This window comes from Panicum hallii, chromosome 8 (genome assembly GCF_002211085.1).
Source record: "Panicum hallii strain FIL2 chromosome 8, PHallii_v3.1, whole genome shotgun sequence".
In the NCBI taxonomy this organism is placed as follows: domain Eukaryota; kingdom Viridiplantae; phylum Streptophyta; class Magnoliopsida; order Poales; family Poaceae; genus Panicum; species Panicum hallii.
The window spans coordinates 41,032,428-41,054,938 of record NC_038049.1 but is presented as its reverse complement, the minus strand read 5'-3'; the positions used below and the strand labels follow the sequence as shown (position 1 = coordinate 41,054,938).

The window sequence follows — 22,511 nt, the reverse complement described above, 5'->3', positions numbered from 1 at the left end:
AGCACATATTCCAAAATTACTTTGTTTTTTAAGAATCTAGAATTAATCTTCTTCTTTGGCATCATTTTTGCCATTTCCTTTTTCTTTGAGTATGTTACTTATTAGGTGCAATTTGAAGTATATATTACTTGTTAGGAACATGGGGATTTTACTAACGGTATGAATTGAACATACAAGGACCTGTTTGGATCCCAAAACTGTGGAGATTGGGAAATATGGTGGCAGCCAACAAACCCAACCACGAGATCAGAAGTCATTGCTGCTTCTTTGTAGCAGGCCAGGGGAGCCCATTTCCTGGCACAACGCAGTATATTTTCATGGAACTGATATCTTAGCTTCTCAAGAAACTGCGCTATAAAGCTCAAAAATCTGAACCAAGTTTCAGCTAAATGGAACCTAAATATCTAATCAAGACGAGACAAGGATGTACAAAAGGCTGTGGCACCAAATTGGCTTTGCACCTATCCCATGTGAATGCTACCACAATCAAATGACAAAATAACTTCAGCAGCAGTGATCAACGAATACTGCTATATCTGACACAGTCAAAGAAAAGTATTTGGGGTCGGAGACTTCTATGGCGATACCGATGGAGCAAACTCTCCCAAGAATCAGCAAACTGCAAATACAAACAAAGATCATGACCATTACAAGGAAGAACCAAAAAGTAAAAGGTTATCAAGAACTCATGCCTCTATTGTCTTGCTTCCATATATGATCCATTTTCCCTCTTTCCAGGCAAAGCAGAGATGTTCCTCCTCAACACAGCATACCTGATTACAAAGTGCTTATCATAAGCTGGTCCGTATATGAACAGGTGTGCAACTCCATGGGTAGGTTGAAATGAAACTATGAAGCACGGAGGCCAACAGTTCAGTTTACTATACAGAACTATACACAACTAGCCTAATACGGAGTAAATGTTAAGAGTTAGAAAGACATTTGTAATTTCTCTCATGCTCTCCCAATAGAACTCACAACCTAAAGTGCATAGCATATATACTGAAGGAGAACATCGCAGATGTGAGAATTCGTGAACAAAGGAATTAAGGAACAAGTACAAAAAATCAGGAGATTATTTTAGAACATACGGCTGTAGCCAGAGTATACTCTTCTTGACGCAGGACTTCATAAAGTACATCAAACTGCAACGGTGTGGTTATGTTCCTCAGTACTTCTGACATGTCTATGTGGCTTTCCTTATCAATCGCCCAGTTAAACACTGCAACAATGGCACAAAGAGATAGATTAAGTTTGTGATGCAAAATAAAAAATTATTATCGAGAATGGATGTTTTCTCGTAAAATTTAATGGTGGTGGTAATAGAAACACGAGTTTGGTGTATAACTGTACTGGTTATATGATAGTGTCGTTTTATAGTGGGACTGCAGTATTTGAACACTGCAACAAATGCACTAGTCTTGTGTAGTTTCTTGCTTTGCGTTTCCTTCTTTCCTTAACATAAAAAACTATGCATGGAACAAGCAACTGTACCAACAGAAAAAACAGGAGGTGCAGATCGAAGAGAATGCTCAGTTTTATTCCCACATGGGCAGTTCTCAGAGTCGTACTGATTCTGCTTGTCTGCATCTCTCAGGAGCTGACCAAATGATTTCATCTGAACAATCAACAAAATACAACACTGAAATTAATATTTTCCACATGAGGGCATCAAATAAGTAAGGAAAAAAAAAATGCTGTTTACCTCCATTGTTTGAATTGTACTGACATCAACGCTATGGAAAAATGTAGTGTAGTCCTTTTCGTCGGAGGATTCATTCAGACAGTTGCATTTCTTTTGTTCTCTAATGGGCAAACCAAAAACATTATGTGCTACACATACGAAATCGAGACATCTCGTAGTGCTTATTGCTTGGTGTTCAAATGTTGGATTGTCAGAATGCAGAGAAGCATGTGACTTGTGCAACGCCCCAAAGATTGTTGATACAATTTCTGATACAATGTTCACACCTTCCTACAACCAAAAAAAACAATTTATCTAGTTAGCTACAATCAGAATCACAAATGGACCAAATGAAGTGCCCATTGGTACTTTGATCATAACCTGTTCCAGGTATCTGTCTGGTGGTTAGCACCTAAGAAATGATGTATCACATATTCTTTTGCAGAGGTTCCACTTAGGAATAACAGAAGTAGACAAATAAAATGTGAAAGGAACAAACCTTCCCGAAAAGATTCCGATCATTCAAAATATCACTGAAAGCAGTTCTTACATCACTTGGAAAAGTAGTGACTCCATAGTCTTTGTCATTGTCCCATGCATTAAATATTTTTCGCAAAAGACAGACAATGCAGTGCACTTCAATTGTAAAATGAGGTAGTACAAGTGGCATATTCAGAAACCTATCATGGAATTCCCTCGAATGCCACAATGCCTGCAGTAATATTAGGATATCTTTTTAAGTGGAGAAATATCTAAATATTGAATATTTCGACAGATGAATGAAAATAATTCATTACCCGGAGAGTCACATTCAATATCTGCAGATCGTCAGCAGTAATGTGAAGTACAGTGGCCACTCCACTGTCCATGGAAAAACTTTCAGTTTCGACGGTAGAAAAGTTCGAGCTGTCTGTTTGCAATGTTTTCAGTCACAGTCAAATAAGTTCTTCATGAGGTTATGGCAAAAGAATTGAATAACGTGATAGTTGCCATTTAGAATAACCAAGACTAATATTTCTTTATGGTCATCACATGGCTGATAAAATATTTATATAACTTGCTCCTATGGTCTTGCACAATTGATGCAATGCTACTCAGAAGCCCTTTTCTGGTTGGTGTTTTGATACCATAGAAATAAGCTGATCAGAAAATAAAAACAAATTAAGAGAGATGTTTGCAGTTTTACCTGATTGTGAGAGCGAGGAGTTTTCACATTCATCTGTCCTGCTGATCGTAAATTGCACATCTGAATCAGTGTCTGGAATTTTATCATCGAATAAAGATTCACCATGGAGGCTGTCAAAACCATCTCTATTGTCGACAGCACCTTTATCAACCCCATCCTGCGAGCCTTCTCCTGGAGAATTATTCAATTTATCCTGTGGAACGTGAATACAAGCATTCAAGCAATTACAATATGATAGAAGATATGGGATAATTGTCAAACTGAGATAAGCACTACACTAACCCATATATAGGCCCTGATAAGAGGCAAAATGGCAGCACAGTAATCAAAAGTACAAACTTCCACGAGCTTGTTCTTTAAATAGCCCAATTCATTATCCAATAGCAACATCTCAACATCTATAGAATCCGCCTGCATGTTTGCCAGGAAAAATATGAACATTAATCAACAAGCATTGTGGAAAGTAAGATGCATTCCCTCTGTTTACTAGTAATAGAAATCGAACTTCCCTCTACTCTACACGGCCTAAAAGACGTAACTTCCCATGTTTTGAGTGCATGCAACCCACAGTGAGTTGTAAATCGAAACATAAGTACCATTAAAATGCAAAGTAAGGACCTCCGTAAGGGAATAACCCCTATGATTTTTCTCCTTTCCAGCACACTTCAGATTTGATTGCCTCAGCAACGAATCTGATATTTCATATATCCTTTCCAGGACTTCGTTTCCATGATAAACACACTTCTGCCTCAAGCTGGCCCATGGCATGGCTACCTCTTCCAGAGAATTTAACAGCCATCTAAACAATGCATCCTCCTCGCAAGTGCCATCCTTTTTTCTTGTAACAATCTTCTCAGCGTCCAAAGATAATACTAAGCTCCCATCATGAACTAGAGATATGATCTCAGAACGACCCTTGCTGTTCCCTTCGTTACCCAAAGTCCTCACAAATTCCCAGCCTCTGGACAAATGTTTAAGAAGCTGGTCCAATGGTTTCACGAGCCTCTGAAGTTCCCTGGGATCCAACGAGGTGGCACATGAAGGAATGCAATATGGCAATGGTTTCTTGGACCTGCCCCTCGCTAACTTGATGACCTTGTCCATAAGGCCAACAGAGAGAGCCTTAAATGTATTGAGACAAGAGAAGACCTGCTTGATCTTGTCCAAGTTCCTTCTTCGCTCGGGGTCTTCTTCTCCCAGCTCAAATGGCGTCCACTTCAAGGAATACTGAAGCTCGTCGGCATCCAAGGCTGCTCTCTTGGGCATCAATGGCTGCAACTCCTGAAGCTCATGAATGTACTCGCCCTCGACGTGTGACACGAACGAGTTCGCGTCCAAGAAAATGTTGTCGCACACAGGGCACAGCCAGTACGCCCACGCCTTCGTGGCCTTGGCAAACTCCAATGCCCTGGTGAGCAGATGCACGCTGCCCGTTTGGTCGCAGTGCGCCGTCAGGTCGTCGAAGCTCACCGTGAGAAAGCCGCGCAAGTCGTCGTCGGTCACCGCGCTCCGCTTGGTGGCGTGGCGGCAACAGCAGGACATCCTCGTCGGCACCATCACCGGCTGCTGCAGCGGCGCGGCGGCGCCGCGGAACCCCGCGGCCTCCAGGGCCTCCGCGTCGGCGCGGACCCCGAGGAGCCGCTCCCGCGCCGCCGCGACGCGCGCCTGTGGGCTCGGCGCCGCGAGGCCGCCGCGGGAGGCGGCGGCGTGCAGGGCCGGGTCGGTAGGGTCCGCCACGGCGAGCGCGCGCGCGCACTCCGCGAGGGCCTCGCCGGGCTGGCGCGCGTAGAGAAGCGCCGAGGCCAGCGCGGCGGCGATCCCGGGGCACCGCGGGGCGAGCTCCGCGGCGCGGCGGAGCGCCGGGACCGCGTCGCCCGCCCGCGCGGCCGAGGCGCGCGCCCGCGCGGCCGAGGCGCGCGCGTGGCCGAGGACGTGGAGCGCGAGGGGCGACGCCGGGTGGCGCTCCGCGAGGCGGGCCGCCGCCGCCGCGCCGCCGCCGCCGGGCAGGGCGCGGATCGCGGACTCGGCCTCCTTCCTGAACGCGGCGGTGGAGTCGTCCCAGTCCGCGTTGGTCGGCGGCGGCGGCGGCGCGCCCACCGCGGGGCGGGGCGGCTTCCTGCCGCCGCCCTTCTTGGTCTTGCGGCCCATCGGGGTGTCCGAGTGTGGGGCCAATGCCGCCGGCAGGGTGCTCGGCGCAGATCACCACGCGCGACGGCGGCGAGAAGCAGCAGCGGAGTCGGCACGACTCGAGGGTGGGAGGGGGACTGCGGGCGTGGGGCCCACTCGCCAGCGTTACATGACCTTTGATCTCGGTCTCGTGCTGTAACCGTACGTGCTCACCTCGTATCCTTTTGTTTTGGCAAAATAGAGCGGTCTTTGTCGCTCAACTAATTCTCGAGGATTAAATTCGTCCTTCAACTTTCGATCGAATCAATTTAATTTTTCAACTTCTATTCTAAGATGTAATATCATCTCTTATTTTACGTGCTCAAACAGGTCCCAGATTATGTTCAAATGGTGCAGTCGGGGTCAAAAGCCAGCTGCATGGTTGGACCTCGCTGACGTGGCATCCACGCCACCTCCAGCGTGGACGGTTCCTTGCGAAAAGTTCACCGTGGCACTGCGACGGGAGCTGCGGGTGCAGCAATTCGTGGCGGCACGCGCTGGCCTGCGTACTCTTGCAGCGCTGCGGCAGCTGCTGGCGCACTGTATAGCTCCTGTGGCTTCTTCCAAGGTGCCGCTGCCATTGCTGGCGGCCTAGCTAGGCTCGCGCTAGCCTACCTGACTGCATTGTCCCCGGACGAGACGGCGACGGCGAGCTGCGCGCGGGAGACAGCGGCGTAAATGCTGGCAGCTGAGTGCGCTGGTGGAAGCCGTGCTCCAGCTAGTCCAACCGTCCCGTCGGCCGGTCACCCGCCGGACGGACGGGACGCGAGTGTGAGTTGCGTCACGTCGGCCGTCGCCCCCGGCGCCAGTGCGCCGCCATCATTGCCCGCAACGCGCCGCGGTCCCGAGGCGGAGGAGTAGGCGCGCGTCGCGGTCACGTCGGCCGGTCGTCGCTCTCGCTCCCTGCCCCCGGCCCCCGCTGGATCGAGAGGATTGGCGACCGCAACTGCCAGTGCTAGCCCCGCCTCGTCTGGCGCCCGCCAGCGGCCAGCGCGCGTCATGCATGCCGCGGCAGGCGCGTCGCGTCGGCGCCGGAGCTGGCCGTGGTGACGGTGCGCAGGCCGCAGGCGCCCCTTTTCGGGATAGAGCCGATGGATGGATGGCGCCCCAGTCCCCAGCTCGCAGCGCGCGGACGTCACGCGCGCCAGGAGGCTCTGCCCCTCTCCGTGCCTGCTCCGGCCTCCAGGTACCGAGGAGGACGACTGGGCACCTGACTGCCTACCGAGCCCTCATCATCCAGCATTCCAGCCACCCGTAGCACGCCAAGAACACGGACGACTGACTCCTGGCTGTACAATCCTCCTGTGGCTAGCTACTCTACTTCACAACTTGCATGCCACACACATCGAGGCCGTTCCGGTCATCCGGTTTTGCTCTGCTTGGCAGGAGGCACGCCACAATTTCCGCTGCGCGGTGATCCTGCATGTGGGACCCTGATACATGAAATAAGTTGAGCCAACAAAAACTTCTGTTTGTTTTCAGTTTCTTGGCCAAAATACTTGGGGTCTGTTTGGATGCCTGGTTTAGGGCCAAGCCAGGCTCTAGCGAGGCACCTTCTGTATGTTTGGATGCCTGGCCAATCCTCTAGGCTAGGCTCCAGCAAGCAAAAATGGACCTCGGACGCTGGCTTGCTGGAAACGCGAGCGAAGATGGTTTCCAGCGCGCCAGGCTACTGCTAACCCCCCCCCCCCCCCCCCCCCCTACACAACTCTTTCGCATCCCTCAACTTCGGCACCTGCTCAGCCGCCCACCTCCTTCTCGCTCGGTCCGCTCAAAGCGAGCTTCGACGGCGGCGACGGCACTCCCCACGCGGCCGGTGGAGCTCCCCTGTGCAGGCCGGCGGAGCCGCACACGGGCCAGCGGAAGGTCCCACGCGTGGGCCGACGAAGCTCCCACGCGCAACGGGCGGAGCAGCTACACGCGACGGGTGAAGCTCCCTCACGCGGCGGCAGAGCGGTCACATGCGGCCGGCGGAGCTCCCTCGCGCGGCGGCGGCACTCCCCCGCTCTGCCAAGAAAGGTCCCACGCGCGGCCAGGGCAGCTCCCTCGCGCGACCGGCGTGGGCCGTGGCGGAGTTTGGCCGGCGTGGGCGCTGCGGCGACGAGAAGGGACCGGCGATAACGGGATGTAGCGATGGTAAGAGAAGGGAAACAGATGGATCGGTAACTTTACTTGTAGCCAAGGCATGGTTATTATATCAGATCTACATGCAACTAAATACAACCTCGACAACCAACTACAACCTCGAATCAACCAAACTTAGATTGACCAAGAAACCAAACGTGGTCCGACTGCATTGGCTCTAGATTCTAGCCAGGCTAGAATAAGCCCACGCAGACTCTTAGGCATTCAACTTCCATCTAGCCACGGGAACAAGGGTCGTGTGCCCCCCTCCCTCACTACAAATTCAACAACACTACAAATCATCGAAGGATGGGAGTCCCCACCAAAATAATTTTCCACTGGTACCGTCAAGCCGGGAACGGAGGGTGAGGCGCCAATACATGGTTAGGGCACAAACCTGGATACAATACGGCGTGAGAAGAGAACATAAACATCATAGTATGATATAAAGAGAAATGCAACTCGCTAACTAACCAAACGAGATTCATGTCACGAGGAAGCCGACCACCGATTGTTGATTAGCGCCACCACCGAACAACGTACTTGCCAGTTAACTGTAGCTATTACATCCCCGCACTGCTCCTCGTAGCTACGTCGCTCCACATCTGCCCTCCATTAGTGTGCAGTTTTGTACCTCTAGTCTTTTTTGTTTTTCTCTTTCCAATTAACATAACTTGCAGCTTTTATGTCGGTTCGGTTTCTTGAAGTACCTAGTGCCACCTGCATTCCATGGATCTCTGGTTGCTCCGAATGGGCCCTTGATCGAGCACAATGCAAAACAGAGCTAGATGGAGGACAAACACAAACACCATCGTTCGTCCCATCTGGCTGCACACAGTACTTTGATTCTTCCTTTTTGTTTGCACATGATCGAGTGCGCCTGCAGCCATGCACGGCCGCTAGCTTTCTCGAACCAAGCCGTGACCCGCCACCTGTGACTCTCTCTCTCTCTCTCTGTCTCTCTCTCCCCCCTCACACGTCAGAGCAAGCAAAAGATGCGGTCATCTTCCCTTTCCCCGCTTAACCGCGTACTGGATCCGCAGGATCTCCACTCCAGTGCTCCTGCTCCTGCTCCTGCTCCTGCTCCAATCCCCCACACAATCTTTGTAGTAGCTAGCTGCCGAGGCGCCCTTTTCCCAGAACAGACAAGCAAGCCACGGCACGGTAAAATTTCTCGACGCGACGGCAGGCGTCTCGTCACGCCTTAACTGTACGTAACCACCCTGAAATTTTACTTACCCCCCCGTACACCGTTTGATCCGGGTTTTACTCTCCAGTTATCTTCACCACATTATTCCTACAAGGCAGTTGTAGACTGCAGTACAAACTGAACTCTGCATCTATAAGTAGTCCTCTCTCTGCGTCTCTCGCTACCCCCAGAGGCCCAGAACAGGCACAAGTCCTATGTTTATTTTGTACACCACGGCTAGTTCTTGAGGATAGCAGCTTGTGTGCGCCCTCTGGTTTTTACACCGCGGGTTCTTCTTCCAGCTCCAGGTTGTGTCGCCTTTGGCCAACAAGCCATGGCCCGGTTCTTCCTGTGCTTGGCGGCGGCAGCGTGCTGCCTTGTGTTGCTGGTTCCTCCGGTTCATGGGCGCCTTGGCATTGGTACGACAACAAGCTTTACCTTTCGTTTAATATTTTTTCTCTCTCTCACTCTCCCAGAAAACTCTTCATGTCCTCTCCCTTTTATTTGGCATTATTATGCTCGATCTGATGCATGTAATTCCTGGTAAAATCATCTTCCTTTTGGCTTAAAAAAAACTCATCGTCTTCCTTTTCTCCTCTCCATTTTCTTTCGCATCAACCGCGTCGCGCTCGTCATGTTCCTGTGGTCGGTCTCTGACCTTTCTTTGGCTCTTGATCTTCAGGTCGGGCCGGTGGGCTTGGTGCGGCGAACCGGCACACGGCGGCGGAGGAGCAGCAGCGCGGCACGGCGGTGAAGGCCGCGTCGTCGGCGTGGTCAACGTCGTGGACAGCGGCGGCGGCGTCTGGGAGGGTGAGGCCGGAGCTGCGGTCCGTGCCGGGGGGCCCGGACCCGCTGCACCACCACGGCAGCCCGTGGCGGCCGGAGCTGGAGCCGACCACCCCGTGACGGCGGGCGCGAGCGGCCGCTGAGGATCTCTGGCTCCAGACCACGATAGTTTTTTGTGGTCGCCTGCGTTTGCATGCTCGCCTCGTGCGCGTGCCTGCTAGTACTAGTCTACTAGAGGACCATGTGGGCATTTCGTTATATGTACAAAATGTGTGGCTTGTTTTCTACTATATTTTGGATCCTTGTGCAAGTGAAAATTGTCACTGGACCTTCTATGAAACGTGGAACCAAACCTGATACGCAACAGCTCTCCTGTGCATCTCCGGGAAAAAAATTGCAAGGTAGAACAAGACAGTTAATTAGTTTCCTGCAGTTCATATGGGAGCAAAAGATTTGCAGAAACATCCATCAACAGCATGCGAATTATTTGTACAGGTGCCCAAAGGCTTGCTGCATAGCACATTAGCACAGCTACAGCGACAACCCAGCGTTTCAGCAACCGAACATCAACCACCAGTAGTCCTCAAGTTACACGAGTGCTGAAACAGTTCTGAAATCGAAGGTATGTACAGAATGCAGAGTCACACGGCATGCTTATGAGGGGGCCGATTCGGCTCCGTCGTGGAGAGCGCAGCACACGGTGGCCTTGTGGTGGCCCTGGTACACCCGGATGGCCTCTCCGGTCGACATCGTCCACAGCCTCGCTGTGGTGTCAGAAGAAGCTGCAACAGAGAAGGAGAACAAACGTTTCATCTGGTCAACTCTGTAACTGATGGTTAACTCTGTAAGGCGCAGTTCGTACCAGTTATCAGATAAGCGCCGTCGACGGAGAACACGCAGTCCCAAACCCAGCGTTGATGGCCTGACAAAGTTGATTGTCCAAAGAGTGTCAGGATATCATTTGGAACATGAGGCGAATCTGGGATGGAATGTTGTGTAAAGAAGATTCATTCTGAACATTACCGACTAGAGTTCTTTCCAACTTGAAGCCATCAACATTCCAAATCTTTACAGTGTTGTCAGATGATGCTGTGGCAAGATACCTAAAAAACCAATCCCAAATATGTTGCATGGAATCCAAGAAAGACACAATAACACTGGAAGAAACATGAAAATAATAAGTCTTTTAGACCACCACGTTACCTGTTAGGGTCGCAAAATTCTGGTGAAAGCAGGCATTTGAGAATGTAGCCATCATGGGCTTGCAGTTTGTGTAGAGGTTCAAAACAGGTAATTGTCTACACAACAGAATTTGCTAACTTCAAAAATTCAGAAATCACAAATTCTATATTTAATTACAGGTAGGTCAGCAGAATCGACTGACCTGAGTACCCTTAAGCAGGTGCCAAACGTAACATGTCCCACGGTTATTTGCAGCAACCACCATACTCCCATCCCACATAACTGTCAGAGATCTTACAGCAGTATCAACCTCTGGTACCTACAGAAGTGGATCCAACACATCAATTGTGTTCTTGCATTTCCCTTTCCACAGTAGTGCCACAAAACTGGAATGTGACTCACCAGTTCACAGCTGCAAGAGTTAGCCGCTAAATCCCACACACGTATGTTTCCATTCTGATCACCAGATATCAGTTCTTTCTGAAAAATTAAAGATACAACTAAATTTGGTGGAAATAAACAGACAGAAGTAACAGGGGCAAATTGGCAAAACAAAACTATCTTAAATCATCCATACAGTCTGGAACACTAATACTACTATTTAGTCAAATATAAGAAATGAAGTTTAACAGGATTCTTTCTAAAAAACGAAGAGAGTGTACATAGGCCCAGTTCAGCATAGTAGCGTCTTTTGGCTGCAATTCTGTACTGCAGACTAAACACGCAACAAGCAAGCACCTCTGCAGTTTTTGATGAAGGCAAGCCATATAAAAGTCCATTTTACTCTCCCAAGTTGGTTCCAACATGGGTACCCACAACAATATTGAAACCTCTGAATTTACAAAGAAAAAATAGCTTCACAGCTACTTGCGGTCAGTTTTGTTTTGTCAGCATATTTGCATTACAGAAATGGCAAAGGATTCAATGCCAAACAATCTCCTAAAACAGAAGCAATGCATAAATGCCCTAGCTAGCCAACAAGTTTATAGCGAAGTGTAACTTAATCAATATTGTATTTGAATGATGAAATTTGCAATTAGTTAAAGCACTTAAGGACACACAAATAGAAAAGGAAGAAAAATGAATGTAACCTGATTTGGGTGTAGGACTACAGTGTTGACGGCTGCACGGCTCTCATATTCTCGCTGACAGGTGCCAGTTCTGAAACCAACATGCACATAATTTTTTTTGAAGGGAATCATAGAAGAAATATAGTATGGTAAACAAAGTACAAAATTAGAACGCATTATCAAACATTCTAATGCACACTATCTAGTGGTGCTACCACACAAACTCTCATGTATGAAGTTGTATGAGATTTGGAGGGATCAGATAGTCAGATTTCCATAACATTGGTGCATCCAGATTCTTTACAGATGAATTATCAATTTGCGAGGTGGTTATTTTCAAAATGTTCATATGTGTAGCCTTTTAAGTTTTCCTTCTTAATATATTGATACGCAGCTCTCCTGCATGTTCAAGAAAAAAAAGCCTTTTAAGTTTCCTTATACCCTAGTCCGTTTAAACTAAACCCAGTGGACCATGTCATGAGTTTGCATGATAGCACCTGGAGCTGTATCGGCACTGGATTGTCCCCTAGTTAAGAATAATTTTTTCAAGTTTTCAGTAGAACTGCAGGTCAAGCAAATAGGCTTGCAACTTAAGAAATAATATAAAAGATATTAGGTTTCAAAAACTCACCGTAAATCCCAGATTCTCACAGTACCATCCTCAGAGCCAGAGTACATCCAGTTACCATCACAATGGAATCCCACAGCCATCACATTACTAGTATGTGAATCATAGCTGATTACCTGTTAGGAATATTCTTATCAAATAAGGAAAAACAAACATGTGATTCATACTGATTGTTGTTAAAAACATGTATGCGTACCGGTTGAGGGCTATTTGAGTTGACGTCAAAAAGGCGGATATGAGGATTGCCAGCAGCAGCTAAGAATCTCTTGTCTGGGGTTATCTCAAGACGATTAACTTGCTGCAGATAATATGTTACAGCAGCCAAACAGTATGTAAGATTTCTGCTAAACTAGGTAGCCCTGTTCACATTTTCAAAAAGAAAAAGATAGCTCTGTTCATGACCCCAATAGCAAGTACTTACGGAGTCAGGGTATTGAATTGTACGATAACAGCGACCACTCTTGGCTTCCCAAAATCTGATTGTGTGATCATAGCTTGCAGTTGCAAGAATGACAGAAGGTTGAGCCATTTTGCAGCATATATCCTGCCATACATCAAGACGTGCTCTCAGACTGAAATATATAGACACGGACAAAAGATGGCATATCGTAACAAATCCATAAGCTTTGGCGCTACACTTTACAAAGAAACCATTTTATCCTACATTTGAGCATTTGCTCCTGTCCTTGTGGAGCCAATGGGCAATTAATTGGTACACCTTATTTTTTAGAACCAAATTGCACACAAATACTTGTAAGCCATAGCTATGTGTGTAGCCTGCTGACTCTAAAAGCTCCGGGAGATTTTAGCAGCAGTCCGAGGTTCCCATTTCTACAACTCCGTCTCTACGGGCCATACGCGGGCTGGGGTTTTGGGTGACTGGCGGGTGGCGGGTGGCGGCGCGTCAACCAGCAAAGCCTCGGGCGGCTGCGGGTGACGCCACTCGTCAGGTCGGCTGGTCTTCCGAGAGGAGCAGAGATCCGAGGCAGACTAAATGAAGCCGGCGGCGGCGAGGTTGGCCGCGGCACGCGGTGATCTAGGTTGCCGCCGCCGCCGAAGGAGGAGGGAGAGGAGAGGGGACGTGTAGGAGGCGTACCTTCTGGACCGTGGAGACGCCAGCAACCGGGACGCGCCCTACGGCCACGGGTGTGCGCCCGGCGACGGCGGCGGGGAAGCGCCCGGCGGCGGCGGAGACGCCGGGTCGCACGGGTCTCGATGGGCTTCGGGGGACCGGAGCTTAGATTCGCATGTCCAATTCCATATGGGCCCTAAACAGGCCGAACAAGAATCCAAGTCTAATCTAGCCCAATCCTGATCTAGGGAGGTTGTTTGCAAATGAGCATTAGTCAAGGGGCTATTCCGCAAATGCACCGGGGTCCATCCGCCCTGCCTCGATCCTGGTCGCCCATATTGAATCGCGCCGTCAAAACGAGGCCCAATTCGGATCGCGATTATTAATCGCGATCCGATTTGGGTCCGGTTTTTCAAGCCCAGTCGGAACAAAGCGGGCCGTCCAAAGCAAAATGCTGCCGCTAGGCCCGTTGAAGTAGAGCAGTGGGCTAGTACAATTGGCTTCCGTGGTATGATGCGAGCCCAATTCGGATCGCGATCCGATCTCGGCCCGGTTTTGAAGCCCAGGCACAATAGAGGCCGCCGGGCTTAGTGTAGTTGGATCGCACGGGTGAGTACCAGCCCATTTTGGATGAGTGGCGATCCAGCCCAGGCCTGTGTTCTGAAGCCCAGATCAGTACTCCGTGCAATCTCCTCTATCTAGAAAAAAAAAACAAGGTTAACGCCGTCGGTGGTGGGCCTGTCCGCCGGCGGGCGCGATCATCCGGAGGAAGCTGGCCTTCACGTCGGATCAGGTGCGGCCGGCGACCATCCCCTCGCCGCTGGCGACGACGAGCTAGCGCGTCTGAACTGAACTCTGAAGAACGTGAACAGGAAGAGCAAGGACACGGGTTCAGAGAATCCTGGTGGCTTCATCAGTGCAGAGAGTGCAAAGCCCGGCCAGACAGGCTAGGTGGTTGGGAGTCAGACCGGCTGGTCAGTTATTACCGGGGTCTGCTTGCGCTTGCAGGTGCTCGCCCACCGCCGCTGGCCCGAGCCGGCGATGGTGCCGCCGCCGCTGACGGACAGGCCGTCGACGCCGCAGATGTACAGCCATCCACTTCATCGGGTCCCGCCCAGGTGGCAGCAGAGCGGCGGTGGTACGGTGGCCGGCCGGCCTGCCTTTTGCGGGGGAAAGCCGGTGAGCTAGTGATGCGTGACGAAAACGAGATTTCTGCATGTGGCAAGGGGAGGGAATAGCAGCAACGTCCGTGATTGGTGATGGGAACATCTCTGGACACATAACAAGCTCGGCGAGTCTTGGAGCATTTTCTATCCTATCATATGGCTAAAGAAATGAAAAATACTGAAATCAACTAGAAAGGCCAAATATGGCATTATAGTGTGAGTCTCAAGAAGACATGGCTTGTTTATTGTAATTTGTTCGTGGGATGGCATTGTAGCGAAGCCCATCTTTGATGATGGCAGAACATTGATTTCTCATACAAAACGCATGAGAGCGACAAAGCCGACTATAAGTATTCTAAAATGGGTACAGCTTCACGTATAAACACACGCAGACTGAGAGTTTCCATTGCGATAAAATTAACCTGTGAGGCATATTTACTTTTATTTCATCGGTAGTCTGCAGTGTACAGCGACTCTCCAAACTTGAGATGATGTGTTGTTTTTACCACCACCGAGGCTCTGTTCAACTCTTTGCCCAAGACTTCAATCAAAGCTTGGGCTCAATATTTCTTCCATGCGAATGTCTGGGAGGTAGGTTCAAATCTTCCCACCGTGGATCATCAATTCTGGAGAAATATTGTTCAACTGCCTCCTCATGCACTTGTTCCAACCTTGGAGGCATCCACCGCAACTACCAGCATAAAAAAGATCACCACCATCGAAAGGTTATTTTAGATGAAATAAGCCGTCAGAAGTAAATTTTGGTCGAAATGTGGTAAATATAAAATTATCTGAACCTTTGGATTTTGATCCTTATCTACCAGTATAGCTCTACATCCCTGCAACAGGAATTGGATGTTAGGTATACAGACCTTGCGCCGCAAAGACGAGAAAGTAGAGAGATCTTGAATGAAAATGAGCAGTGTTGGGTATGCTGATATTCACTTCAAAGAAGTCTTTGCTGAAGTCACCACGGACGACATGGCAAACCATTCTATACTCCCGACGTAAGCAGTCCCCAACAGTTTGTGTTCTCCCTTCTCTTATCTGAAATTCCAGTTGAAAACAAAAAATGGAACAACTATATTCTCATGGACAGAACTGAGGCGCCAGCTTTTGTTTCCGAGGGATACCGATCTCAGGGTGATTTTCAGACTAGTAGGAGAAGCCTTTTTCAAGGACTGGATTGTCGTAGTAACCCATTCATCAGCCAAATTTGAGGCCACTTGCTCCTGACAAGAAGCACGTTAATTAATTCTGCAGGACAGAACAGGTGAACCCATAGAAAGCTGCAGTTACTATATCGAATTCACAAGAGAAGATATAATTTCTTCAATTGTCCTTTTGGAAAAACATTTGCTGATAATTTCCAATCTGGGGAGCACCAGAGAATTAGGTTAAGAAATATGAATCAGGGTTATTTCAGTCATTCAATCAGAAACACTCTTACTTATTCAAAGAGCTGTTCTCTTTCAGTGATGGATGTTCAGCAAATTGATCAATAATACCACACACAACAAAAGTATTGGAAGTATGTTGATGAGGATGTCACTCATGTGTTTGGGTGCGAATTTATGATTCTAAGGGCTCCCCTCGGTCCTCTCTACTTTCAGTAAATTAAACTAGCTTTCTGAAGCGATTTAATCATTTCGGAAAACTAGTACAACCTTGTAGAGCTAGAGTTGCGGTGGAGTAGGAAGTTGAGCTCTGCGATATCATGTCGACTTTGAACACCATGCTAAAATCATGCAGTGTGACATTACAGTGCACTCTGCACGTGATAATTATTTCAGTAATTTTGGAATGTAAGCAATGCATTATTGTGCACGCTCGTGAGAAGATGTCCATTGGCAACGGCAGCTCGTAGTTGGTGAGGGATTCGATGCTTCCGGGGCTAGAATCATTCTTGCACATCGAAAAAGGGGATTCCAAGGTTATCAATTGTATTATCATTGTGACTGTACTATCAATTAGACCTGGCGTGGCTTGCAGCTTGCTTGTCACTGCTCCAACACACCAATGATTACAAGGGAGATTCGATCTGCATACCACACTTAATTCTAAGGCCTAATCTAGTACTATTCACTCTCTAGATAGGATAATTGTGCTACATGCCTTGAATGATCCTTTTAGCAGCTTTGTGGCTTGGAACTCTTTTCCAAGTGCCTATGCCTTCCTTGGAGTCCAGCAACCTGAAATTCCGAGGTGGATAATGTAGTATTTATAGCCCAACCTACAAAAGCTAACACTGATACAATGACTTTTTCTGTACTTTGTTTTTTGAACGAGACTTTCTCTGTACTGACGGATGATCCGGTGTGCATCCTTGTATGCACCGAATCATCCAGCAGGGTATATATCTTCTTGTGACAAACCGTTGGATTATCTTGTGCTCCATTTGAACCTGCCATGTCAGCCACTGGGGCCTGGTGGAGATCGGATGGCGCCGGCCGGCGCTCGGCGAACAGCATGGTGAGTGTGTCTGCTTGCCGTCGGTGCATCGAGGACCTTGTAGCTGGATGATGGGGATGTCTCGAGCTGGAGACTGGACGTGCAGCATGGGCAGGCACATCCTAGTGATTTGCTCGAGCAGGATAAGATAAGCATTGGGAGATGAGTTTTGCTTGTTGATTGTTGATGGGCCGTAGGGAAATGTTGAGGTGGTGAGTGATTTGTTTTAACTCAGTGATAAATATCGTCAAAGAGTTTCTACAGTGATAAACGTTGACCTATAAGGCATATTCAGTTATATTTTATCAATAGTATGAAGTCTACGCAGACTCTTACAAAACTTTAAGATGATGTATATTATTCTGATCATCACCTAGGCTCCATTTAACACTTCAGTCAAAGGCTGGACTCAATATTTCTTCGATAGGAACGTCTGGTAGGTAGGTTTAGATCTTCCCACTGTGGATCATCAATTCTGGAGAAATATTGTTCAACTGCCTCGTCATGCACTTGGTCCAACCTTGGAGGCATCCACTGCAAGTACCCGCATAAAAAGAGCACCACTATCAAAAGGTTATTTTGATGAAATAAGCCATCAGAAAGTAAATTTTGACCGAAATGTGCTAAATATAAAATTATCCAAACCTTTGGGTTTTGATCTTTATCTACCAGTATAGCTCTACATCCCTGCAACAGGAATTGGATGTTAGGTATACAGACCTTGCATTGCCCCAAGAGATGACAAAGTAAACAGATCTTGAATGAAAATGAGCAGTATTGAAGATGTTGATATCTACCTCAAAGAAGTCTCTGCTGAAGTCACTTCGCACGACATGGCAAAGCATTCTATATTCCCGACGCAAGCACTCCTCAACAGTTTGTGTTCTCCCTTCTCTTATCTGAAATCCAATTTAGAAAACAAATAATGAAACAACTATATTCTCATGGGCAAAACTGAGATGGTAGACTAATAGTATAGGTACGAGGTTGTTTCTGAGTGATACCGATCTCAGAGAGATTTTCAGACTGGTAGGAGAAGCCTTTTTCAAGGACTGGATTGTCACAGCAACCCATTCATCAGCCAAATTTGAAGCCACTTGCTCCTGATATAACATATATTAGTTAATTTTTCAAGACAGAAAAGGTGAACCCATATAAAACTAAGCTGCAGTTACTGTAACAAGCTCACAAGAGTAGATATAATTTCTTCAACTGTCCTATTGGAAAAACATTTGTTGATGATTTCCAACCTGGGGAGCACCAGAGAATCAAGTTAATGAAATCATGTATCAGGTCATATTTCAGCCATTCAATCAGAAACATTCTTACCTATTCAAAGAACTGTTTTCTTTCAGTGATGGCTGTTCAGAAAATTGATCAATAATACGACACACAGCTAAAGTATTGGAAGTATCAACATTTTTAAGCGATTCTTCCAGCGATAGCAGCTTCTGGAGAACAAAGAGTATTAATTTACTGGGAGTTATAGACTCATATAGTACATATACAACGTTAATGATGCAGGCAAACAAAAATTTAAAGCATGCAAATACTATATCAATGGCGTTACGTAGCATGTTCCGGACTATAATAAACACAATTGTAACAGGAAACATCACAACTGAAAGCAAAAGTTGACAGGTATAGTGATTGGTTTTATTCCAAGAGTTTATAGAAAAGGATGCTTGGTGGTGATGCCATTTATTAAAGTTGAAGTTACAAGTGAACCTACATTTGATTGGACAAAATGAGTTGCCAGGCCACACATTAGCATCTCTGCACCATCCAATCTGGCACCAACAAGAGCAACATACTCTCCTGGACAAAGACATGGTAACAATTTAGTGAACAAGGTCTCCCATGCTACCTTTGCCATCAACCAGAAATTTGGTCACTCTTTGTTTCTTTATATATGATTATATCTCGACAATCACTTCCGTGCCTCCATAGATATTTTGTACAAGAAGCACAATTGCTTAAAAACAATAAAGTGAATGGTAATTCAAAAACTGCAAAGGAGAATATTAGATTGCATAATATTTCAGGACTGTGAATAACATCAACAATATTAAATAGATAGAAATGACATGGATACATGTATTTCAACTGAATAAAGAAGGGAGATATATGGCTACCATAGAACCCAGGTAGCCGAGATAGAAAATATGAGGCCCCTGCATCTGGAAAGAGGCCCAGAGCTGTTTCTGGCATTGCAAAAACCTGCATGAATATTCAAAATATAAATGATAAAGATTTTGGAACTTGAAACTATTCTGATTTTTCCATTAAAAGGCAAGAAAGATTATCCATATAATATCAAATGAGTAAAAAACTATTAGCAGCGATGAAGCTCACAAAAATGGACGTTTGTAGGATTTACCGTCTTATCAGTGGCAACTCGAAAACTTCCATGTAAGGAAATACCAGCACCTCCACCCATGACAATTCCAGTTAGAAGAGAAACCTATTAGTCAAATTATCTATCCATTAAAGGCAAGGAACAGAGAATTGAATAGTTACAATGAATAACTATGAAGGGATGCGGCTCACCTGAGGTTTGATACAAGTTGCGACTTTGTAGTACAACAAGTACTGATTTCGGAAGAAATCATCAGCAACCCATTTCCAGCCCTCTGATTTAAGAATTAAACACAAAACCAAACACGTGGTAAAAAATTAGAGCCATATGGAACATGTAACATGGGTATTATGTCAGGTAACATAAGATATCGCAAAATATGTAAAGAAATCAGATTTGAAAACTATATACGGCAGAGACGAGCTAAAGCTGTAATTACCATTATGTATAGACTGTATACATTCAGTAACATCACCTCCAGAGCAAAATGCTCTTCCTTTCCCCTAGAAACAAGATTCAATACAATGGCAAAGAATTATTTTTTTTCAAAATAATATTATTTTAACAGAAAATTGCAAAAATAGGTGGTGATATTCAAAAATTGCAATTCTAGTAGCCTTTTGGCTATTGGACAGACTATAGCATTGCTATCGGCTTTGGGCCAGCTGACAGGCCTGTTGGCGCCAGATTGGGCCCAAAAGGCCTGTCGGCTGTGTGCTGGCCAACTAGCTCGTGTACATGTCTACAAAGCAAGTGCTCTATAATTGAGTTTGAAGTTTCTCATAAAAAAAGCTTGATCATTTTAGAAATTGGATGATACTAATTATATAGAACCAACGTGTGTCCATGTGTACAAAATGGAACATCCACATTTTAAATAATATGTTTGAATTGTTTGATGAACTTTGGAGATGTTTGTTATTTCTTTTGGAAGGTTAAATGACGACAGTAGGTCTGAAATTTCCAAAGCTCTGTATGTTTAAGAGTTGAAATTGAATAACAGTAAATAGATGACAAGAACTGATAATCATGTGCACAAAATAGAATGTAAACATTTTCGACAACATGTTTGCAAATTTTCCTTAATTTTTAATTGTGTTTCTATTTTCCAATGCATGTTGAGAAAACATTTAACTATTTTTTAAATTGAATGAAACTAATTATATAGCACTAACTGATGATCATATATGCAAAATGGAATGTACACATATTGAATAGCATGTTTGTAAAGTTTTACAAATTTTTAAATATATTTACTATTTCTTTTAGAATATTGAATGAGAGTAAACAGTCTAAATGGCCATCCTATTGGTCCTCTATTGCCCGATACCAGCATGTCGGCCCTTGGAAGCAGGCCGATAGCTGGGTTGTCGGTTCTCCAGCAGCCGATAGAATACGACTATTGTAATATTTGAAAAGCGCCATATTTTTTTTACAAATTTCTTTTAAGGTAATATTATTTTAGAAAAATTTCCAATGGTGAACAATAAGATCAATAGGAGGCATCTAGTAAATAAATGGATAGTGATTATCATATCAATCAATAGGAGCTAATAGAAGAGAATGCGAAGCAAACTGAACTGAAGGGAAAAAAACAGCAAGTTAAAAGTTAGCTCTGTAGCAATTCTGAAAGTGTTACAAGAAGTGAAGAGGTTTTGATTTTGAGATCACCTCAAACTCTATGTATTATTAATTTTGAGAGATTCTTGGGCAGCTCGTTTTCCACGCTACTACCTTGCTACTTGGTTATTTCTGTTGGAAGTTGGACACACATACGGAGAGAGAGAGAGAGACGCATTGCATGCACACAGCCTAAGCTGATTTAGAATGGTGACCAATTAACTTATACTTCAACACTAGTATACATCTAAAATCCAAGTTAGACCACCACAAATATTACATGACAATAGAAACATAGTGGTGCAACTAATATACCTTCATAATCAACAATTTAACTCCATCGTCTTTCTCATAAGTAGTGAAACACCTCAAGAGTTCCTTAATCTGCAACATGGAAGAACAATCATCATGTACCCACTATATATATATATATATATATATTGTAAAAGTAAATCCAGGTACTGTGTAGCTAGTGTGTAATATGCTAAAGGCTTCTATTTGAACTAAGTGGTTCTTTTGCTGAGAGTGCAGTGTTATAAGAAACATCTAAACATATCTTGATGTGGAGGCTGGAACTACTACATTATCAAAAAAGCAAACTCTTAAGGTACCATTGCGGAGGAGAGTGCATTCAGCTGCTTTGGCCGGTTCAAAATCAGCGTCCGTGTGTAGCCATTCGCTTCCACCAAAAGCTGGCAAATAGAGGATAGAAAATTATAAAAAAAATGCTTTCAGTCCTGGTAGAAACAACCATCAAACTGTTGTGGTACAGAAGTCGCCCAGAGCAAAATTCAGAAATGATACATGCAGCTCACAAAAAGCATATATATGTTCCACACTCGACATGCCATACTGTGAACTGTTTCTTAAATACACTCCAGGATCATCATCACCACCATTGACATGTTACAGCTACTAAAAGCCTCACCAACCTGATTGGTAGATTGGATCCCAGAACTTAAGTATGGCAGCACAAATAAAAAATTAGTTAATGCAGGTATTGTACAGTACGTCTCCCTAACTGATGACTACTATACCTAGAGCGTATTTGGTGTGGCTCCAGCTTCTCCAGCTTGCCAGAGCCGGTGAAGTTGTATTTCGTTTGGAGGAGCCATTTTTGCTACATCAGAAATATCCCCTAGAAGGCAGAGCCGTTTTGGAAGGAGAAGCCCTCCCAAATGAGGTCACCATAGCAGGACTTTGAAATCCTCAAGCCTAACTAGCGGAACCAGCCTAGCAGCAGCTTCTCCGTGCCATAAACGTTAAGCAATCTAACTATAAGTCAGCTGGGTACCGTCGAACCGGCCGAGAAAGCGAGCTCGAGCTAGCGGCAGGTAGAAGATGCAGAGACGAACTAGAAGCAAGCAAACATAAGGTGAGAAGGGCCGGCAAACCTGGTCAGAGTCAGCACCGGAGGCCATCTCTTCCTTCCTGGGGCGGGCAAGCAAGCGTCTCGAGGCCGGCGCTCCTCCGGAGGCTTTGCTTTGATTATGCACTCTGAAAAACACACTCACAGAGGAGAGGTGTCAATGCTTTGCTTTGCTGAACTGGATAATGCTTCTGCTCTGCCTGCGATTGCCATGGCCCCTCCCAAGGTCGACTGCCCACCACAACTATTTTTGGGTGTTTGGTTTGGAGAGATTTATTATAAACCCTACTAATAAGCTCTTAATAAGGTTTTTTTATCCAAATATAAAAACTTATAGGCGAGGCTTATGCCCAGAAGCCCATAAACCCCTCCCTCCAAAGGATGCTTATGGAGCTTATTTTCTGTGAGTCCCACCAAAATATCCCCTCTTTTCTTCCACTACCCTTGTCTCCCTCGTAT

General features: G+C 46.1%; 4 protein-coding genes across 5 annotated transcripts; 1 reads left to right on the top strand and 3 right to left on the bottom strand.

The window, feature by feature from the left end:
• Nucleotides 1-355: 355 nt before the first annotated feature.
• Nucleotides 356-5,018, bottom strand: LOC112872313. The gene is made up of 10 exons (XM_025935417.1): nucleotides 3,489-5,018; nucleotides 3,153-3,281; nucleotides 2,871-3,063; nucleotides 2,482-2,594; nucleotides 2,184-2,396; nucleotides 1,706-1,975; nucleotides 1,495-1,618; nucleotides 1,092-1,222; nucleotides 693-773; nucleotides 356-619 (listed from the first exon to the last, which is right to left on the bottom strand). The coding sequence occupies exons 1-10, from the start codon at nucleotides 5,016-5,018 to the stop codon at nucleotides 518-520; spliced, it is 2,886 nt and encodes a 961-aa protein (XP_025791202.1). The 3' UTR covers nucleotides 356-517.
• A 3,577-nt stretch (nucleotides 5,019-8,595) lies between these two features.
• LOC112872312 (protein FLORAL ORGAN NUMBER2-like) lies at nucleotides 8,596-9,255 on the top strand. Its single transcript, XM_025935416.1, has 2 exons — nucleotides 8,596-8,768; nucleotides 9,032-9,255. Exons 1-2 carry the CDS (start codon nucleotides 8,684-8,686, stop codon nucleotides 9,253-9,255), a joined length of 309 nt encoding a protein of 102 aa, XP_025791201.1. The 5' UTR covers nucleotides 8,596-8,683.
• A 299-nt stretch (nucleotides 9,256-9,554) lies between these two features.
• On the bottom strand, nucleotides 9,555-13,268 carry LOC112902651 (target of rapamycin complex subunit wat1-like). Its single transcript, XM_025971797.1, has 11 exons — nucleotides 13,112-13,268; nucleotides 12,437-12,559; nucleotides 12,212-12,313; nucleotides 12,019-12,131; nucleotides 11,409-11,478; nucleotides 10,720-10,797; nucleotides 10,520-10,636; nucleotides 10,339-10,433; nucleotides 10,159-10,238; nucleotides 9,998-10,057; nucleotides 9,555-9,917 (listed from the first exon to the last, which is right to left on the bottom strand). Exons 2-11 carry the CDS (start codon nucleotides 12,542-12,544, stop codon nucleotides 9,790-9,792), a joined length of 951 nt encoding a protein of 316 aa, XP_025827582.1. The 5' UTR covers nucleotides 12,545-12,559; nucleotides 13,112-13,268; the 3' UTR covers nucleotides 9,555-9,789.
• A 3,640-nt stretch (nucleotides 13,269-16,908) lies between these two features.
• Nucleotides 16,909-22,262, bottom strand: LOC112902669 (3-hydroxyisobutyryl-CoA hydrolase 1-like). 2 transcript variants are annotated; one of them, XM_025971832.1, is made up of 14 exons: nucleotides 22,078-22,262; nucleotides 21,295-21,375; nucleotides 20,999-21,067; nucleotides 19,503-19,566; nucleotides 19,255-19,337; nucleotides 19,085-19,168; nucleotides 18,840-18,924; nucleotides 18,437-18,522; nucleotides 18,034-18,155; nucleotides 17,894-17,954; nucleotides 17,709-17,807; nucleotides 17,502-17,603; nucleotides 17,350-17,391; nucleotides 16,909-17,267 (listed from the first exon to the last, which is right to left on the bottom strand). In XM_025971832.1, the coding sequence occupies exons 1-14, from the start codon at nucleotides 22,102-22,104 to the stop codon at nucleotides 17,151-17,153; spliced, it is 1,122 nt and encodes a 373-aa protein (XP_025827617.1). In that variant the 5' UTR covers nucleotides 22,105-22,262; the 3' UTR covers nucleotides 16,909-17,150. The 2 variants fall into 2 exon arrangements, with proteins under 2 accessions (XP_025827617.1, XP_025827616.1); XM_025971831.1 differs by having other exon boundaries at nucleotides 16,909-17,238.
• Between the last annotated feature and the right edge of the window lie 249 nt (nucleotides 22,263-22,511).